The 18,259-nt window shown below is 40.4% G+C and overlaps 1 protein-coding gene across 2 annotated transcripts; it reads right to left on the bottom strand.

Annotated features, from left to right (window-relative positions):
- Positions 1-1,397: 1,397 nt before the first annotated feature.
- LOC135208830 (MIT domain-containing protein 1-like) lies at positions 1,398-17,467 on the bottom strand. 2 transcript variants are annotated; one of them, XM_064241392.1, is made up of 7 exons: positions 17,415-17,467; positions 13,176-13,390; positions 12,818-12,939; positions 12,435-12,551; positions 5,121-5,224; positions 4,199-4,300; positions 1,398-3,442 (listed from the first exon to the last, which is right to left on the bottom strand). In XM_064241392.1, the coding sequence occupies exons 2-7, from the start codon at positions 13,312-13,314 to the stop codon at positions 3,292-3,294; spliced, it is 735 nt and encodes a 244-aa protein (XP_064097462.1). In that variant the 5' UTR covers positions 13,315-13,390; positions 17,415-17,467; the 3' UTR covers positions 1,398-3,291. The 2 variants fall into 2 exon arrangements, with proteins under 2 accessions (XP_064097462.1, XP_064097461.1); XM_064241391.1 differs by lacking the exon at positions 17,415-17,467 and adding an exon at positions 15,129-15,242.
- Between the last annotated feature and the right edge of the window lie 792 nt (positions 17,468-18,259).

The raw sequence follows: 18,259 nt of genomic DNA, 5'->3' as shown, positions 1-18,259 counted from the left end.
TTTAGTTCCCAGTTCCTTCTCATGGGTCATTCATTACCTAACTACCAGCATTTTTCTGCATAACCTGTAAACCTTGAATCAAATGGGGAACTTATTTACCAGTCCCCATTGAACTCTGCATTGGGCAAATGTAAAGGATTGCTAGCCTTTACATTTCTCTAGTGTCTCTTAGAATAATACGGAAATATTCACTTCATTTCCAGCAATTGGCATCTTTTTCAATTTCATTAATTTCCATAAGCAATCATGATAGGCATTCAATCATTTTTAGTTATGATTCCCTCTAGTTGTTTGCGTGATCAATTTTCATTCACTCCAATGACTCTCCAGCCTCATTTTGGCACATTGATATTTTTACAATTTAAGGTATTAACCACAGCTCAGCCATCCACTTTCAAACTAGCGGTATGAGGTTTTTAAGTACTCTTTTAAGAAACCATAGCGACTGCGTATCCTCTTGATCACAGTCTGTGGCAGAAATGTTGATGTACCACAACACCATTCACAGTTGAATTGTCTTTTGCTGGGGTCAGATCTTACTTGTCACTGGTGATGGATAGGCCAAAGTGTTGGCAAATATTGATGAGGTAGCTGAGATTTCACCAAAGTTCTGCAGAGTTACCTGAACTACCAGAGGGCTCTTGTGACTCACACCTGAACACGTGGGGGTGAAGCCAGACCAGAATAAAGGACCTTGAACTGAAAGGCCTTAAGAATGAAAAAAAAAAATCTTTCAGGTCTAGGGAAGCCAAAATTTGCCATTCTGTATAGAGCAATGATCCAATCAAATTTCTTCATCCAGAAACGAATCAGCTGCGAATAACATTGCAGTAAGGTCAGTAATGGGCTTCCATCCCTCTGAGATACTGGGAACGAATGACAACCAGCTGTAAAACCCCCAGCAATTGCCAGTTTCATCCTCTATAGTTACTCACACCATTATTCCTTCCCCTCTGTCAACGGCAAGAAACATCTCATCCTTGCATGTGACAAAGTAAGTAGGCCCTTACGCCATTCGAGGGCTTGTCTGAACAAAGGATAACCAAACTTTGTTTCATGGTCTGAACCACACAACGGTTGCTATATATTGCTCTTACGATGTTAGAAATGGACTGGTGACCATCTGGACACTGAGGATAAACACTCATCTCAGAGATACCACTATTGTCCTAGCCTTTTTTAAATTCTCTCAGTTACCTGCAACATCAAGGACTCTACCTTTGCTAGAATCAAAACCACTCTGAGTCTAGGCATAACCAAGCTATATCTCCAGCTGAAAATGTGCAAGGACAAACAATAACCCCTTTGGATACGACACTGCAAAAATGCATATCCTAAAAGTAACTCTTTGCAATTTCTATTATATACTTAATTAGGATCCATAATGAAACTAGAACTTGCTCGTCACAAAGTTTATTATCAATTCTCATGACATTAAAGACAGAGACACCCTTCCTATATTTAGTTAAAAAATTATAAAAAACAGTCCTACAAGCACATGTAGTATTTTTACTATGATAAAAGATTAAGAAACCTATGACTTTGTAATCCTTAGATCTCAGGTAACATAAATACCATATTTTCCATCATATAAAATGCATCCCTATTCTGGGAAGCATGTTCTTGAAAAATTATGAATAGCCCTCTTTTCCTTGATTTTCACTCTCTCCCAGCTATAGGTTATTATTAAGTTTCTTATCTGTTATTATCTAGATGGTAAAGAAAAACAAACAGTGAAACTTTCATTTTTAACCATGCCATGGGTCTGCTCTCCCAAAGTATTCATTTTTCTGAATAATAATAATGACAGTTGCCTACCTAAACAATAAGTATAAGCCTAATGTACTACTGCGTTCATTTCTGATATGAGATTTTAGGCCTGCTAACACATTATTGTTCTATATTTGTGTGGCAGGGTACATGAAAGATTTATCATTACATCATCGAAACACATTATCGTTACTTGAAATAGAGTATAATCTTACGAATGAACTTGGGCAGTTGTAAGAACTTCTCAAACTAGCCTATGTGGATAATATAGCCAGTTATAAGTAGAAAGGATGCCTGGTATGTACTGTATTATTACTTCTGACGCCTTTTCTAGACATCTTTCAAGTGTATCAATCACAGGGTACTAATAACAAATGATACAACTTTTTGTATTTGATTTTACTTGTCAGCTAATTGTATTCAGTTTTAGATCTCCCTACACTATCTTTGCAATGGGAAATAGAAATTTCAAAATAAATAGAAATACATTTTGTTAAACTGATCTAATATCTACACTAAACTAGTTATGAAACCACACTATTTTAAATTGATGTCTCATGGTTGGACCTGCTAGGCATAACAAAAATCACATGTGGTATAGTCAGCAGGCTAAATTTGTACACTTGACCATACTTTAACAATCATATTATATGGCACACCATTAATTTCCTTGCCCTCTAAATTGTAAGGGGAAATTAAATGTTATGTATGTAGAACGTAACCCATTCATAATCAGAATTAATCACTGTTATACTTTAATAATACTGGTACTTAACACTATATTTCACTTTTTAACTGTGCAAACCTTAATTTATTGTGGGATAAATGTGAGCGTGAATATATTCTGTTACACCAAAGTTTAATGCAGTGTCAATGGAACTTTATTGGTCAGGTTGAGCATGTACGAAAATACTACTTGAAACTTTGATATCGATACAATTCATTTTGTTACTGTAAAAATCTTTTAGGGTAAGAATTTGATCTCTTCATCATCACAACTCTTCAAGTCAAGTTTAAAAGTGCCCTAATAATTCATCATACATATGTTCATGCATTCACTGCAACATATGAGTACAGTTACTACTGTATTTGTAATGTGGCAAGAAAATCACCATTTCATTGTGTTCCAGTATAGAGTTCTTTAAAATATATCTAGAGGTGAAGGCCCTTTAAAAAACAAGTTTTTCTAAACCCGTGCCAGCACTATACTATGAGATCAGGTTTTGTGATACCGTCAGTAAAAGCTAACCTAAAATTATCTAAAGGAAAAATGTTCACCTTGGATGAAACAGGGATAACAATACATCTCATTGAAGCCTTTTCTTATCACAGTCCATTTATTTCCCTACACTATATTATAGTACCTCTGAATCTCAATGTATAAATGAAATCTATGAAATTGAACATGAGATTTAAGACTGTTCTACGGAGTGGTAATAAAATGCATTCTTGTAATCACTGATATAAAATACAAGGCACTTTCTAATCTGCAGAATCGAAGGCAGATAAACTGGGGAATTCTTATCTCACAGTCTGTTGATGAAATATGTCTACAGTTGTCTGGTGACACTTTCGAAAGTGGTGATTTGACCAGCCTATTGAAAACTTTGACTCGGGCCTTTTAAAATAGTCAAGTCCTCGTCCAATCTTGATAATCCAGCCATTGTCAAATCTGAAATTATAAGGAAAAATTACTGTGTTAGCATGGTATTGCTGAACAAAGACATCCTGCATTTGACTGCAAATTTCTAAGACAGAGGCTGATGACAGGTAAAACATCTGAGCTTAAAAAACTTCACTGGATAATTACCAATTGTCTAGCAGTACCATCTTGCATCCTGGTGAAATTAACTGTACCAAAACTATAGGTGAGGTGTGGACCTAAAAAGAATTAACCTGGGAAAAAGTACCTGAAGATACCACTACACAGAATCAACTCAAATGGGGCTACAGGAGTACTTACAGTGTCATGCACAGAGAACTGTAAGCATTAATGTAGATTCTGTGCCTTTGTTTTCAATTTTTTATCCTTTACTGTCTTCCCACATGCGTTCAGCTTTAACTCTCTAAAACTCAAAGGTTAGATTGTTATTCAATATGTCTTTTGGGCCAGCCCAATGAGAATCCAGACGTTTTATTCAGTGATCTGGATTAGTTTTTATGCAACATATATTCCTACTGTAGTCACATGGTTACCACAAGATTATACACAAGCCGTGACTGAATGACATATTGAATAACAGTAACCCCTACACAGATGATAAGGCCTAACAAATGCTGTCACTTCAAGGAGTGTAAAAAATTTGCAATCAATGTCAGTTCTAGAGTAAACACTTTTAGTCTAACATGAAATAGTAATTGGCATTTGTAAAACTTTGGTTTTTAAATGCTATTAATAAAACCATGCATCAAAGAAACCAATGCTTACCTGATTTCTCGGTCATGAATAGAGTCAGAATATTCAATGGATAACTTAACATTGTGCTTTGCCAGAGATGCTCCAATCTCTTCTAATCTCTGATGCTGAGTTCTGAAAAAATTCTTAAAATCAACAAAGTTATTTCTCATACAAAATTTTAACATACCAGCATAGTTTATCTTACTTGATACAGGTAATTTTAAATTTTAGTATGTTGTTGTACATTCCTATGTCTGATTGGCAATAGTCGTTATACAATACCAGGTTGTAGTTTGCATGTTTTTTTTTATATTTGTACTGATCTGGTTCTCACTATCGCTTTCTATTTTGCTATTTATTTCAAATCAAATTAGGAGTCAAATAAAAACTGCTTATGAGGCTAATTCTAATTGGATTTGTATGAAAATAATACGGTATATATTACAAGGGCACAAGTTTAAACAAACTAACTTCATTAATAAAAAGTATTTGCTAATAGATCATTAATAAAAAATATTTGCTAATATCTATGATATCATTACATTTATAAAAGAGATAGCAGTCTCTTTTATAAACTATAACTACATACTATATCATTATGTTTATAAAAGAGATAGCAGTTTCTTTTATAAACTATAACTTCTAATGGCTTTGTCTAATAGCACAATAATAAATTAACTTTGTTTTTATAATTTCATCATAAGAACTAAGTAAATTAAAAGCACTAGGACAGGTAATCTTGTCTTGTAAGGCTTGATAACTTAGGATCGTTCAGCATAATGTTCTCAACGCATATTGCACCTGAATGACCCTCTTTTATATTTATTCATTAAGACTATTTTTACCTAACACAAATATATATACACTGTACTATTAACTATTTATTTTGTAATTTTTTTTCAATTTTAACAGATGAGATTCCAAGAAAGCCACAAGTACAGATTCTGCTTACTTATGTTCTGCCGGGTTAGGATCACGCGTGGTTTGGAGACAAATGGACCGCAAGCACTCAGCTTTATGCACTAAGAGCTCACAGAACTGAAGAAAGTTATAAATCTGTAAGTAAATAATTACATCAGCTAATTTACTAAACTAGGTAATTTCAGTAAATATGATATTGTTAGTATACAATAAAGTTTTGTACATACTTACCTGGCAGATATATACTTAGCTTAGGTCTCTGACGTCACGACAGAAAATTCAAAACTCGCGGCACACGCTACAGGTAGGTCAGGTGATCTACCTTACCCGCCGCTGGGTGGCGGGTGTAAGAACCAGTCCCCCTTTCTTGTCAGATTATTTTCTTCCACCTGTCTCCTGAGGGGAGGCTGGGCGGGCCATCAATCGTATATATCTGCCAGGTAAGTATGTACAAAACTTTATTGTATACTAACAATATCATTTTTGTACATGAACTTCCCTGCCAGATATATACTTAGCTGATTGACACCCTTGGTGGAGGGAAATAGACACATACTCACCTAGAAAGTGGGGACAACACATGTTAAAGGAATAAAAATAAACCCTTGGTTCTTACCTGAATTAGGCAGAAGACTTCATAGTTACTGTCTATTAGTCTGCGTTGCCTAAAGAGTCTCAGCGAGGGCGTGACCTATAGCTGAAGAACTCTTTGGGTCTACCAATGGGAACTGAGTCCACTTACTTGGCAGAATCCAAACAGGGTCTGGTCAATGGGGATCAACCCGCTTACATGCCAGAGCCTATCACTACCAACCGCAAGGAGCCTCAAGCACAACCGATCACCTAACCAATTACTAATATTAGTATACGAAAGAAGGAGCTGCCTCCTGCAACCTCCTTCGTACAACCAAAAACTGCAAATTAAAAACTAACAGGGAAAAAGATTAAAAAGGATGTGTTTCAGCTTCCTGCCCCAGCACTGAATCCGCCGATACGTAAGGGCCTAGCCCAAAACACTTTTCATACGTAATCGATACGTCTTTTAGGTAGGGATTGGAGAAGACTGATTCACACCTCCAAAAAGTGGCCTTCATGAGGTTTTGTAAAGACATATTCTTCTTGAAAACCAAAGACGTCACGATGGCCCTCACTTCGTGCGCCTTGACTTTCAGAAGACTAAACTGTTGCTGACTGCACGATGTGTGGGCTTCTCTAACAACATTCCTGATAAAGAATGAGAGGGCATTTTTTGATAAGGGCCTACTGGGGTCCCTTACAGAGCACCAGAGATTGCTCTCATTAGCAGCAAGTCTTCTCTTCCTTTGAAGATAAAATTTCAGGCTTCTCACCGGGCAAAGAGATCTCTCCTCTTCTGTCCCAACTGAGGAGGACAAGCTTTTAATTTCGAAGCTCCTGGGCCATGGTGAAGAAGGGTTTTCATTCTTGGCTAGGAAAGCCAGAAGAAAAGAGCAAAACGCGGATCCTCCTTGAAAACCTACCTCACCTTCTAGAGCCTGCAGCTCGCTGACTCTCTTCGCTGAAGCTAACGCACAGAGAAAAAGAGTTTTCATCGAAAGGTCTCTGAACGAAGCTGTATGGGGAGCTTCGAATCTTGAGGACCTCAGAAAGAGCAGCATGACGTCTAGATTCCAGCTAGGAACTAAGTAGGAGGTTCTTTTAACCGTCTCAAATGATCTGATTAAGTCATGGAGGTCCTTGTCTTCGGATATGTTTAATCCTCTATGACGAAAAACTGAGGAAAGCATGCTCCTGTAGCCCTTGATGGTGGAGACTACTAACCCGCATTTTTCCCTCAGGAAGATAAGGAAATCTGCTATCTGAGTCACAGAGGTACTAGAGGAGGAAACTTTATGAGTCCTGCACCAACGTCGAAAAACGTCCCACTTCGACTGGTAGACTCTAGATGTGGAAAGTCTACGTGCATTGGCAATAGCCCTTGCAGACTTTGCCGAAAAGCCCTTAGCTCTGACGAGACTCTTGATAGTCTGAATCCAGTCAGACTGAGAGCGGGGAGGTTTTTGTGAAACCTGTCGAAGTGGGGCTGTTTGAGCAGATCGACTCTTAGTGGTAGGGATCTTGGAACATCCACCAGCCATTCCAGTACCTCTGTGAACCAGTCCTGGGCAGGCCAGAACGGAGCTATCAAAGTCATCCTTGCTCCCTCTGAAGCTGCGAACTTCCTTAGCGTTTCCCCTAGAATCTTGAAAGGCAGGAATGCGTAAAGATCCAGGTTTTTCCAATCCATCAGGAATGCATCTATTGCCACTGCTCTTGGGTCCGCAATAGGGGAGCAGTATAGATCTATCCTCGCATTCCTGGAGGTCGCAAATAGATCGAGATGGGGCCTGCCCCACGTCCTCCACAGCTCCTGGCATACGTCTGAGTGCAGAGTCCACTCTGAGGGAAGGACTTGATTCCTTCTGCTTAGCAGATCCGCTCTGACATTTCTTTCTCCCTGTACGAACCTGGTGAGAAGACTTATCTTCTCCTCCGACCACAGGAGGAGCGATCTCGCTGTCTTGTACAGGGAGAAAGAGTGAGTCCCCCCCTGTTTCCGAATGTAAGCCAGGGCTGTAGTGTTGTCCGAGTTGATCTGAACTGACTTTCCCTTTACGAGGGGTTCGAAGGTTTTGAGAGCGAACCAAATTGCTGTTAGCTCTTTCTTGTTGATGTGCCAGGACACCTGATCCCCCATCCAGGTGCCTGACACTTCTCTCGACCCGAGAGTAGCTCCCCAACCTATGTCCGATGCGTCCGCATATAACACTAGGCTGGGGTTCCGAACCTGCAAGACCCTCTCCTGCTAGACCCTCTCCTTGAACAGGAGAGGGTCTAGCCACCAACGTAGATCCTCCTTTATCTCTTGCGAGATCTTGAACGCAAAGTCTAGACCTTGAGATCTTCGGTTCCAGTTCCTCGTCAGGAAGAACTGTAGGGGTCTGAGGTGCAACCTCCCTAGAGAAACGAATTGCTCCAGCGAGGAGAGTGTCCCCAACAGACTCATCCACTCCCTCGCTGTGCATACATCTTTCTCTAGAAAGATTGCTACCTTCTCTGAACCTCGGGTTATCCTCTCTGGGGAAGGATATGCCCGAAAAACCTGAGAAGCCATCAGAATCCCCAGATAGATACGCTCTTGACTGGGGATTAGCTGTGACTTCTCGAAATTCACTAGCAAACCCAGAGAAGCTGCTAGATTCAGCGTTAATCGTAAGTCCTCCAGACATTTCTCCTTGGACTTGGCCCTGATTAGCCAATCGTCCAAGTAGAGGGAAATCCTCACTCCCTCGAGATGAAGCCACTGAGCAACGTTCTTCATCAGCCCAGTGAAGACTTGGGGGGCTGTGGAAAGGCTGAAGCATAGGGCCCTGAACTGAAAAACGTTCCCTCCCCACATGAATCTTAGAAATTTGCGTGAAGAAGGATGGATCGGCATGTGGAAGTAAGCGTCCTGAAGGTCCAGTGACCATCCAGTCCCCGGGACGAAGAGCTGCTAAGACTGATGAAGTCGTCTCCATAGCGAACTTCCTCTTCTTCACAAAGACATTCAGGGCGCTTACGTCCAGAAACCGGCCTCCATCCTCCTGAGTTCTTGGGAACTAAGAACAGACGGTTGTAGAAACCCGCGGAAAGAGGGTCCTGTACCATCTCTATTGCCTCTTTCTCCAACATCAGCTCTACTGCTAGAGCGAGGGCTTGATTCATTAGAGGGTCTTTGTATTTGGCCACCAGTTCCCTTGGAGTGGTGGTCAAAGGTGGTCTCAAGATAAAGGGAATGAGGTATCCCTCTTGATGATAGCGAGGGACCAGTTGTCCACCCCCTTCCGTGCCCAGACATCCGCAAAGTTCAGAAGTCTGGCACCTACAGTGTCTGGAGGACAGGCGAGCTACTTCTTGGCCCTAATAGACGAGAGAAGGTCTTTCCTCTTCTGGGTGGTCTCGAACCTCTGGAGGAAGAAGAGCAGGACGAAGGACCTCCTCGAAAGGGCTCTTGCCTAGTCTGAGTTTCCTTCTTCGTTTTCTGTTGGAACGAAGGTTTCGGTATTCTAGCTGAGCGAGCCAGCATATCCTGCGTCGCTTTTGCTGACAACGAGCTGGAGATGTCATTAATTATCTTCTTCGGAAGAGTTGCGGAGAAAGTTGGGAATACAAACAAGGAAGCTCTCTGTGCATGAGAGACAGACCTTGGTAAGAAAGGAGCAGAAAACGGCCCTCTTCTTTACTACTCCTGCGCCAAAAAGGGAAGCAATCTCCCCGGATCCGTCTCTCACTGCCTTGTCCATACAAGACAGCACTCCGTGAAGGTCTTCAGGTGAAAGAGTGTCTTGATCTTGAGTCCTCTTAGCCATGACTCCAAGGGTCCAGTCAAGAAAGTTAAAAACCTCTAAGACTCGGAACATTCCTTCAGAAGGTGATCCAACTCGCTCATACCCCACGTCGTCTTCGCAGAATTAAGCGCCGAGCGACGTGCGGAAATCAACCAACGAAGAGAAGCCCGAGTCTGCTGAAGAGGGAAGAGTCAGACCCAAGGGCTCTCCTGACTCGTACCAGAACCCCATCTTACCCGTAAGTTTGGACGGGGGAAAAGAAAATACGGTCTTGCCTTTCTCTTCCTTGGAAAGCAACCAGTCGTCAAAATTCTTAAGAGCCTTCTTCATCGACACTGTCGGTTTCATCTTAACGACTGAAGACTTCTTAGACGTATTGGTCGTTGAAAATAAGGACGGAGGTGACGGAGGAGCAACGGCCGAAAGAGACTCCCCAAAATCTTGCAAGAGGAGGTCGGTCAGTCTCTTGTATGAAGAAACTGAAGCATCCTTGGGCAAATCTTCCTCAGAATCCCCAAGGTATTCCTCAGAAGAATGACGTTTAGAAGCTCTACTACCAGGAGGAGAGCTATTACTTGGAGAGCGCCTGTTCGGAGAGCGCCTACTGGGAGAATGTCCACTGGGAGAGCGCTAAAAGGAGAGCGCCTACTAGGAGAACGCCTACCAGGAGAGCGCCTACCTGGAGAGCGCCCTTACTAGGAGAGCGCCCTACTTGGAGAGAGCCTACTAGGAGAGCGCCTACTTGGGGAGCGCCTACCAGAGAGCGCCTACTAGGGGAGCGCCTGCTAGGAGAGCGCCCTACTAGTGGAAGCTCGCCTGTCGGAAACAAAGTCTAATTCCACAGAAGAGCGCCTGGACAAGGGAGAGCGCCTATCAGGCTCTCTGCGCCTGCTAGGCTCTTGGCGCCTGCCCTCCTCAAAACGCCTGCCAGGCTCTTGGTGCCTATCAGACTCCAAACCCCTACCAGCTCTTGACGCCTGCCACGGGGAGAGAAAACATCCACGGAGGAGTCCCTGTCCGAAGCCCTTGGCGCCTACTAGGCTCCGAGCGTCCGTCAAAAGGAGAGCGGCAACCAGGCGAAGAACTCTTCCTTCGCTCCTGACGATAACGAGGCTCTTGACGTCTGTCAAGCTCTTGACGCCTAACTGAAGAGGAGCGGAAATCCTGAGAAGAGAGCCTGTCCGGCTCCTTACGCCTGACATGCTCAAACTCTTGCTGGAAAGAGAGGGATCCTACTCGGAGATTTGATCCCGAACTTCAGTCTGCACTTCTGACTTCCTGCTACGAGGTTCAAAAACTTCTCTAGCCGGAGGAGAGCTAGCAGAAGGGACGTTCTTAGACTTCTTCACCGGAAGCGAGGCGTCTTTCCGACGATGAGAAGTCCCGGCAATAGAATCAGCTAAAGCCGCAATCTGCGCTTGCAGACCCGCCAGGATGCGCGCAGGAGATCTCTTAAATTCCTCTACAGGAGACGAAGTCCGAGACCGAACAGGAGAAGCGTAAACAGAAGAATTCTTGGCTCTCTTGCGTTCCACTTCTGGCTCTTCCGCGAAGGATTCAGGGCTGGAAGGAAGGGCGCAAGGAGCTTTCCAGGGCCTCTTGAGAGGGCAAGACGACTCCGAGGCGCTCCATCTACGCTTAGGAGAAGGCGACGAAGATGACGAGAAGCACTGGCGCAATAACTCCTTCTTGGTTCGATCCAAGGCAGCCTGGGAACGAGCAACAGGATCTGCCAAGGGGACGCCTGACCGTGGGGGTTCTCCCTAACCTTCCTGCGGGCTTTCGACTTTCCTCCTCCACTGGGTCTGGGAGTCTGGAAGAGGTCTAGGCCTGGAAGCATTAGTGAGCCGGTCAGACGCACCCTCCACTTCACTAGGGCACTGCACTGATCACTTGCACTATCACTCTTACCTTGTTCGAGAGCGAGCGAGGCTCTCCTTACTCCTGATCGAGGCTCTCCCGGAAGGAACTTCCGAAAACGAATCTCGGGTTCAACGCTGGGCGCAGGGGCTGAAACTGGAGAAGGAACTACTACTACAGGGTTCTCAGCGTCAATCTCACTCACCCTCGATCTACTAGAGCTCCTTGAAGAAGCCTTGCGCGCCCTATCCTTCTCTACTTTCTCACATAAGAGAAAGAGACCTTCCAAACCATCCTCATCCAAATTCTCACACTCTTTGCAAGGGTTAATAAAAGAGCATTCATTCCCTCTACAAGACGTACATACAGAGTGAGGATCTAATGCAGCTTTAGGAAGTCTAACTTTACATTCCTTCACTGAACAAACCCTAAATAAACTAGGTTTCTTAACTTCAGAATCATCCATGATTATTAATTCTAAGAAAAAGCCAAAAGAAAAATCCAAATAACAATCCAAAAAGCGTATGCCAAGCCAACAAACAAAGGGTACTTCACCAAAATCCAATTCGTCGGCAACGAGAAAGAATTTAACTATCGTAAGGACTGAACAACAGGTGTTGTCCAGCCGGCGACAGAAAATAATCTGACAAGAAAGGGGGACTGGTTCTTACACCCGCCACCCAGCGGCGGGTAAGGTAGATCACCTGACCTACCTGTAGCGTGTGCCGCGAGTTTTGAATTTTCTGTCGTGACGTCAGAGACCTAAGCTAAGTATATATCTGGCAGGGAAGTTCATGTACAAAACAACATAGTACATTACAGATAATACAGAGGTCCATTGACAAAGCAGTTTCTAAGGTAAACTATGAATTTTTTAAAATTCAGTTATGCACTGCTACATGCACATCAATTTTGAACTTGCAAAAGGCATAGGATAACATATCGCTGACTCTACAGATAAGAATAAGCCATTCTTTTTAAGTACACTTGTCCTCAACAGATTATCCCAAAGAAATTACCTCATAAAAATTATTAAAAGTTCCATAATCTTAGCAAGTGAAACAGATTTGTAACATAAATACTAAGTATATATTATATTTACTAACAATATTTGCTAAAACATTAAGAGTCCTTGCCTGGTGGGTGTAACGTATGTAGGCATCTTCAACTACAACAGAGGAGAGAGTTTTGTCAATTAGAGGCCCAAATATACTTTCATAACTGTGGCCAGTTGAATTATCTTCTATTTGAATCTGTAAAATAGAAATATCATCACAATCTTTGATATAACAAACTTTAAAAAAAACTATATACAGTAATATTAGTTTATGGTATAAAGTTTAAATAAAATATCTACACATTTTAATACTGCCACAGCTGCACAACACTAGAACACTTAAAACATATTCATCACACTATAATTCAAAGGAAACTTATTACATTATATATAATTATGAAACTTTAAATGACTTTGAAGGACAAATCATTTGTTAGACAAGCAAAGAATTGAATAAGACACCTGTTTGTGAGTGCGTCCAAGCGTACGTATCTTGTTCACAGCTTCTTTCATAGCTTCAGCGCGTGCTAAATATTCTTCAGTTTTCTTTCGGAAATGGTTACGTTTGGTTTCATCTTTCACTTCTACACAAAATGATTAATATGCAGCAGTTAATAGAACAGTACATATTAAAAAAAATTAAGCGTCATTTATACAAAAAATTAATTCATTTTTCAATGCTATTATTAGGTTATTACTAATAACAAGGTAAAAGATTCTGTAATATACAGTATAGTATTGTGATAAGGCCAAAAGGGTTTTTGACATCAAGAGTCATCACGACTTAATTAACTTCAACTGTATGAAACTTAAAAAATACCTTTAGCTGCCTGGAGTAACAATCTGATGCCTTGTTCATAACATGCTAAAGCTTCAGCAAACTTCTTTTCTGTGTCAAGCTGAACGGCTCGCGTAAGGACCTGAATGGCGGCAGCCTCGGGCCCACTACCAGAAGACATCTTGTTTTCTTGAGTCCAAAATAATTATAAACATTCAAGCTGTCACACCATCTTTTGACAGAAATCACATGAGCTTCTGAAAGAAAAAAAAAAATTCTCGTGAAAGCTTATTACACTCAAAATCAAACAGACCTCAGGACTACTAACTCAATCATGCAGTAACAATAACAAAACTGAAAATTACAAGAAGATAAACAATGACTTATATTACCCTGCAGTACAGTATTCATCTCACAAAAAAATAAGGGAATTCATAAGGTGCTGTCTTCCCATCAGGTATAAAACAGAAACAGACATCATATGAAATTTAAGAAACAAAATACAGCTGATCTGCCTTTCCCCGTCTTGGTGCACAACTATTTATAAATGAAGATGAGGAATCAAAACCTATCACCAGTTTAGAGTAAAACCTTAGTGAAAAACAGCATAGCATAATTTCTGGTTTGAAAGTAAATGATTCTTTCTTTGCTGGTTAATCATGTGTTAGCTACAACTTGTGTTGAACCATTACAAACTTTTGAAAACTCACATAACCCTATTCTACCCTCACAAGTTTTTGCATGTTGTCTAATGGGACGTAAATACCTACTCCCAATACTTATAACCAATTTGAATGAGTGCGAGGTGTAAAAACAATTAGCCTTCTTAGAAGGTAAGTGGTTTTAAATATGAAATAGAATAAGGTTTTCTGCTTGTTTCCCTGAGTGGTTAAAATAACCTAACATAAAACTGTGCTGTATATGCATACATATTGATTCCAAAAATGATAATTGCCTAGGAAATTAGCAATTTTGAATGTGAAATAACATTTTCTGATATTTTTTATATGATCTTAATTTCTGTGAAAAATAGTGGATTTACCAGTTAGCCTATGTTCCCCTTAATCCTAACAATAAATTCCCTTAATCCTAACAAAAAAATTGGAACCCCAGTGCCAGACTGTAGGTTAAACTTAAGGTAAAGGTAGGTTAAGGCAAAAACATATAACCAAGGTATGTAGGCAGGCTATATATTCACAGTTTAAAGGCCCTAGATCATGTGAGGCTGGGTGGGAGACTTATAACGCCAACCAGTAGGTTTGCTTACGTTTGGGTGCATCCCTTTAATCACACTATGATTTATGGCGCCATTGATTAGGTTAGTAAGAGACTTTTGCTCCTGATTAAATAGTAGGTCTCGGTAACTAGGGTAAAAAACCACATGGTACAGGGGTGGACCATGTACGATCAATGTGTACAACCCCAAAAAAAGTACATTATAACGCGTCCTGACACCGGAGATGGGCATCAGACGCGACTTGTTGTTGGTGAGAAACGGAGCTAAAGACCTCCACTCCAGTGTCAGGACGCGTTATAATGTACTTTTCTTGGGGTTGTACACATTAATCGTACATGGTCCACCCCTGTACCGTGCGGTTTTTTACCCTATTCACAATTCAAAGGCCCTAGATCATGTGAGGCTGGGTGGGAGACATAACGCCAACCAGTAGGTTTGCTTGGGTGCATCCCTTTAATCACACTATGATTTACTATGGCGCCGTAGATTAGGTTAGTAAGAGACTTTTGCTCCTGATCAAATAGATAGTAGGTCTCGGTAACTAAATCACTAGGTTAGGTAACGATGCTTCCCTAGGTATATATATTTTATTAGTTTTCATATTCCCCTCCGAATAAACATTTTCCCACAGTGGCTGTCCCATTACTGTTAGCCTTAGAAGGAGATGGATAAGTATTTAAATAGGTCGCGAGTGATGAAATGGGCCAAGCGTATGCAGTTCTTCTGCATTTTTATCATAAAAGTCAAGAAATAGTTACCAGAGTGCAGCTTTACATTACGAGAAACGTTTAGCTGTGTTAGTTACGGTTCCCTGTTGACAACTTGAGAAATTGCAGAAGTAGCGATAGTAGTAGTAATAGCATGGCTGTACCTATGAAACTGCTCCCCTGCTCCTTCTCATTTTTGCCTGTGTTTGCTCTTGTTTACGGTAAAGACAATTTTTCTGTGGTAAAATATGTTTTCGATAAATTCATTCCTTTTTTTTTTTCCCATCTAGACGGATCTATGAATAGTAAGACGTTTGCTGGAAGGAGGGTCTGCCCCATTTCTCAGATGAGCCCTTCAGTCCTTAAACGTAGTATTGTTTCTGTTTACCTTCGTATGTTTACTGTATTATTATTATTATACATTATGAGGTTCCATTAATCCATAGAATATTCAGTGAGTGTTATAAATCATTCCGAATTTCCGAGCATATTAATGACCATTCCGGAAGTAAATTCCTTTGAGGTTTTAGACCAAACTTATGAAAGAATGAATAAACAGGCTTAAGTGTAGCTAGTTCCCAGTGGATTGCTCTCTCTCTCTCTCTCTCTCTCTCTCTCTCTCTCTCTCTCTCTCTCTTCTCTCTCTCTCTCTCTCTCTCTGGGTGGTGGTGTCACTATTTAGTCATTCTCTCAAACCGTATGGAGGTATCAAATTAAATCATTCTTTTGGGCTACTGTGTGTAACTGCCTTATACAAAGAAGAGAGAGAGAGAGAGAGAGAGGGGAGGGGGATAATTGATCTCTAGTGAGTGCTGGGGTGTGTTGCAATATTGAAAGACATATTTTACTAATTATATTTTTGTAGGTTTTAATTAAGTTGATTTACTTGAACATTTTTACCAATATTACCTCAAAATAACATGTTTTAAGTGCCCAAGGAGTGCAATCCCATAGGTGGGCAGGTGGCCAAGGCATGCATCATATGCCCTGTTTCACAAAATATCCGTTGTTCCTCAATTGACACAAAACTGTGATTTAGATCCTGGTGGTTAGCTGATTGTTTTGGGCTGCAACAAGGCGAGGGAGGGGGCATTGTTGTAGCAGTTTCATCCTGTATGGAAGAAAGAGTATATGATAGACATGTAGATACGTTTTATCATTTTTTCTGGTTTTTTCAGGGATTAGGACTCGGCCATTTGGTGATTTCTAAAGAATATCTATACCACAATGCTTTGATGACAACACTTCCAATGGCAGCAATGTCTTAGGTATGGGTGGTTTCACAAGATGTCAGCCGCTTCCAGTAGAAAGTTGTATTTCCAATTAATATACTTTAACTTCCAAGAAAATAACAATGTATTTCCTTGCATTTCTTATATGACAAGGGTAAAATTTCATATATCTTACCTAAAATCAAAGGTGTCTTCAATGTAAACAAAAAAAGTTGCCAGTTACCATTAATTTTCAGTAGTTACTTTAACTGTCAATAGATGTCTATAGCGACGCCACTTATGCAAGAGGAAAACAAGCCTAAAAAATTATTAGTAAAATGTCCTGAAAGTACCTAACATATTCGATATGTCTTCAATTTTTGTGCATAAACATATAGTATAACACAAATTAAATTGAACATTTTAGAGATATTGATTATGTTCTCTCCATTTTTTGACGGATTGAACTTTTTTCTTTTTCTTCTTCTTCTAGGCTTCCTGACAGAAGCCCAGGCTGCCCAGCTGTCACTATCAGCTGATCAGCCCGCGGCGGCGCGTTCTCAACGAAGGAACAGGTGAACTCAAACGCTGTTTTAGTCATTCAATGTGTGTTTATTGGTATTAATTCAATCCAAGGTCGCTGCACTGTTTATAAACCAACGATGCTCTTGATATACTGAGTATTATCAGTTGGTTATGTGACTTGATTTGACTGACCTGTCATGGGGCTAAGCTTAAAATTATGCTTATCCCACGTACAACACTTAACCATTATGAAGTCCCACTATGAATGCAGTATGGCACTTATGGCCAGCATATCTAGGGTAACACTAGGGAATACAACTCATGACCAGTTAGGAATATTAGGCTCTCGGAATTATTAGCAATAACGACGTTCTCAACTACCTACTTTCGGTATAATATAAAGAACGACCAATTTGGGCAACAAATTCTACATGGCGATGATGGGGAACATTGGCCAAGATTACAAACCTCAATGGCAAAGCAGCAACAGCTGATACACCAACACAGTATAACAAAAACGTTTAAATAGAGTGCCGTAATTGGATTAACCAAAGAAATTAGAGAATATACAAACATCCACCAAAATGAAGCTAGACTTTACCAGAAATTAAAGAAGGCGGTTGCAATGTAGTTGAAAACTTGACAGGCTCGCCACAAGAGCAGCAGCAAGACGGCCGGCGACCCTAAAAAAAATGGACCGAACGAACCTCGTCACAAAGTGATGAAACATAATTAATACCTTTCAAATGTTTAGTTACATTAATATTATATTATAAACCCATATTTATAACTTATTCGATTCATTTGGCAGTTTCAATACTTCATAGTCACATTTAATTCTAGGCTCGTTGTCTTCTTAGAAACTAGGCGAAAACGTCGCTATAGACATCTATTGACAATTAAAATAACTATAAAATAGTAACGGTAAATAGTAATTGACAACTTTATTTGTTTATACCGAAGGTTCAGCATTCGATTTTACGCAAGATAAGAAATTTTACCAATGTGATAGAACATCTGGATTAAAAATACATTTTTACCCTCTTTGACAATAAAATTTTCTATATTAAGGCAAATTTCCTAAAACAAATCAAACTGTAAATATTACATAGAAACTGTAGCAATTTTGGTAAATTTTGCCATATGTAACTATTGTCTGTGGTTAAAATTCCATGAATAATATGCTTTTTGTTGATGCATCACACAAATTAGAAGACATTATTTACATATTTAATTAATATTGAGTAGTAATGGTACCCATTGACGGTGTAATTTAATTAAAAATTTAGAGCTTACAAAGGCTTTGTATATCCTTTGTTCGTTTGGTAAAACTAGCAGTTGTGCAAGTAGAAAAAGTTGACGAGAGGATAAAGGTAAAACTTAGTAAAATATCAAATGTCAATAAACAGAAATTGCAGGGGAATGAATATAAATAAGATTAATCCT

This window comes from Macrobrachium nipponense, chromosome 35 (genome assembly GCF_015104395.2).
Source record: "Macrobrachium nipponense isolate FS-2020 chromosome 35, ASM1510439v2, whole genome shotgun sequence".
Taxonomy (NCBI): Eukaryota; Metazoa; Arthropoda; class Malacostraca; order Decapoda; family Palaemonidae; genus Macrobrachium; species Macrobrachium nipponense.
Note: the sequence above shows the minus strand (reverse complement) of the source record. Positions and strands in the feature narration are given on the sequence as shown.

What these genes read in the sequence shown, in the direction of transcription:
- LOC135208830 (XM_064241392.1), bottom strand. Translation starts at nt 13,314, where the DNA reads ATGTCTTCTGGTAGTGGGCCCGAGGCTGCCGCCATTCAGGTCCTTACG. An exon ending in GTTACTCCAGGCAGCTAAAG is followed by an intron (nt 12,940 to 13,175) that starts GTATTTTTTAAG and finishes CATTTTGTGTAG; the next exon opens with AAGTGAAAGATGAAACCAAA. An exon ending in TTGGACGCACTCACAAACAG is followed by an intron (nt 12,552 to 12,817) that starts GTGTCTTATTCA and finishes TCTATTTTACAG; the next exon opens with ATTCAAATAGAAGATAATTC.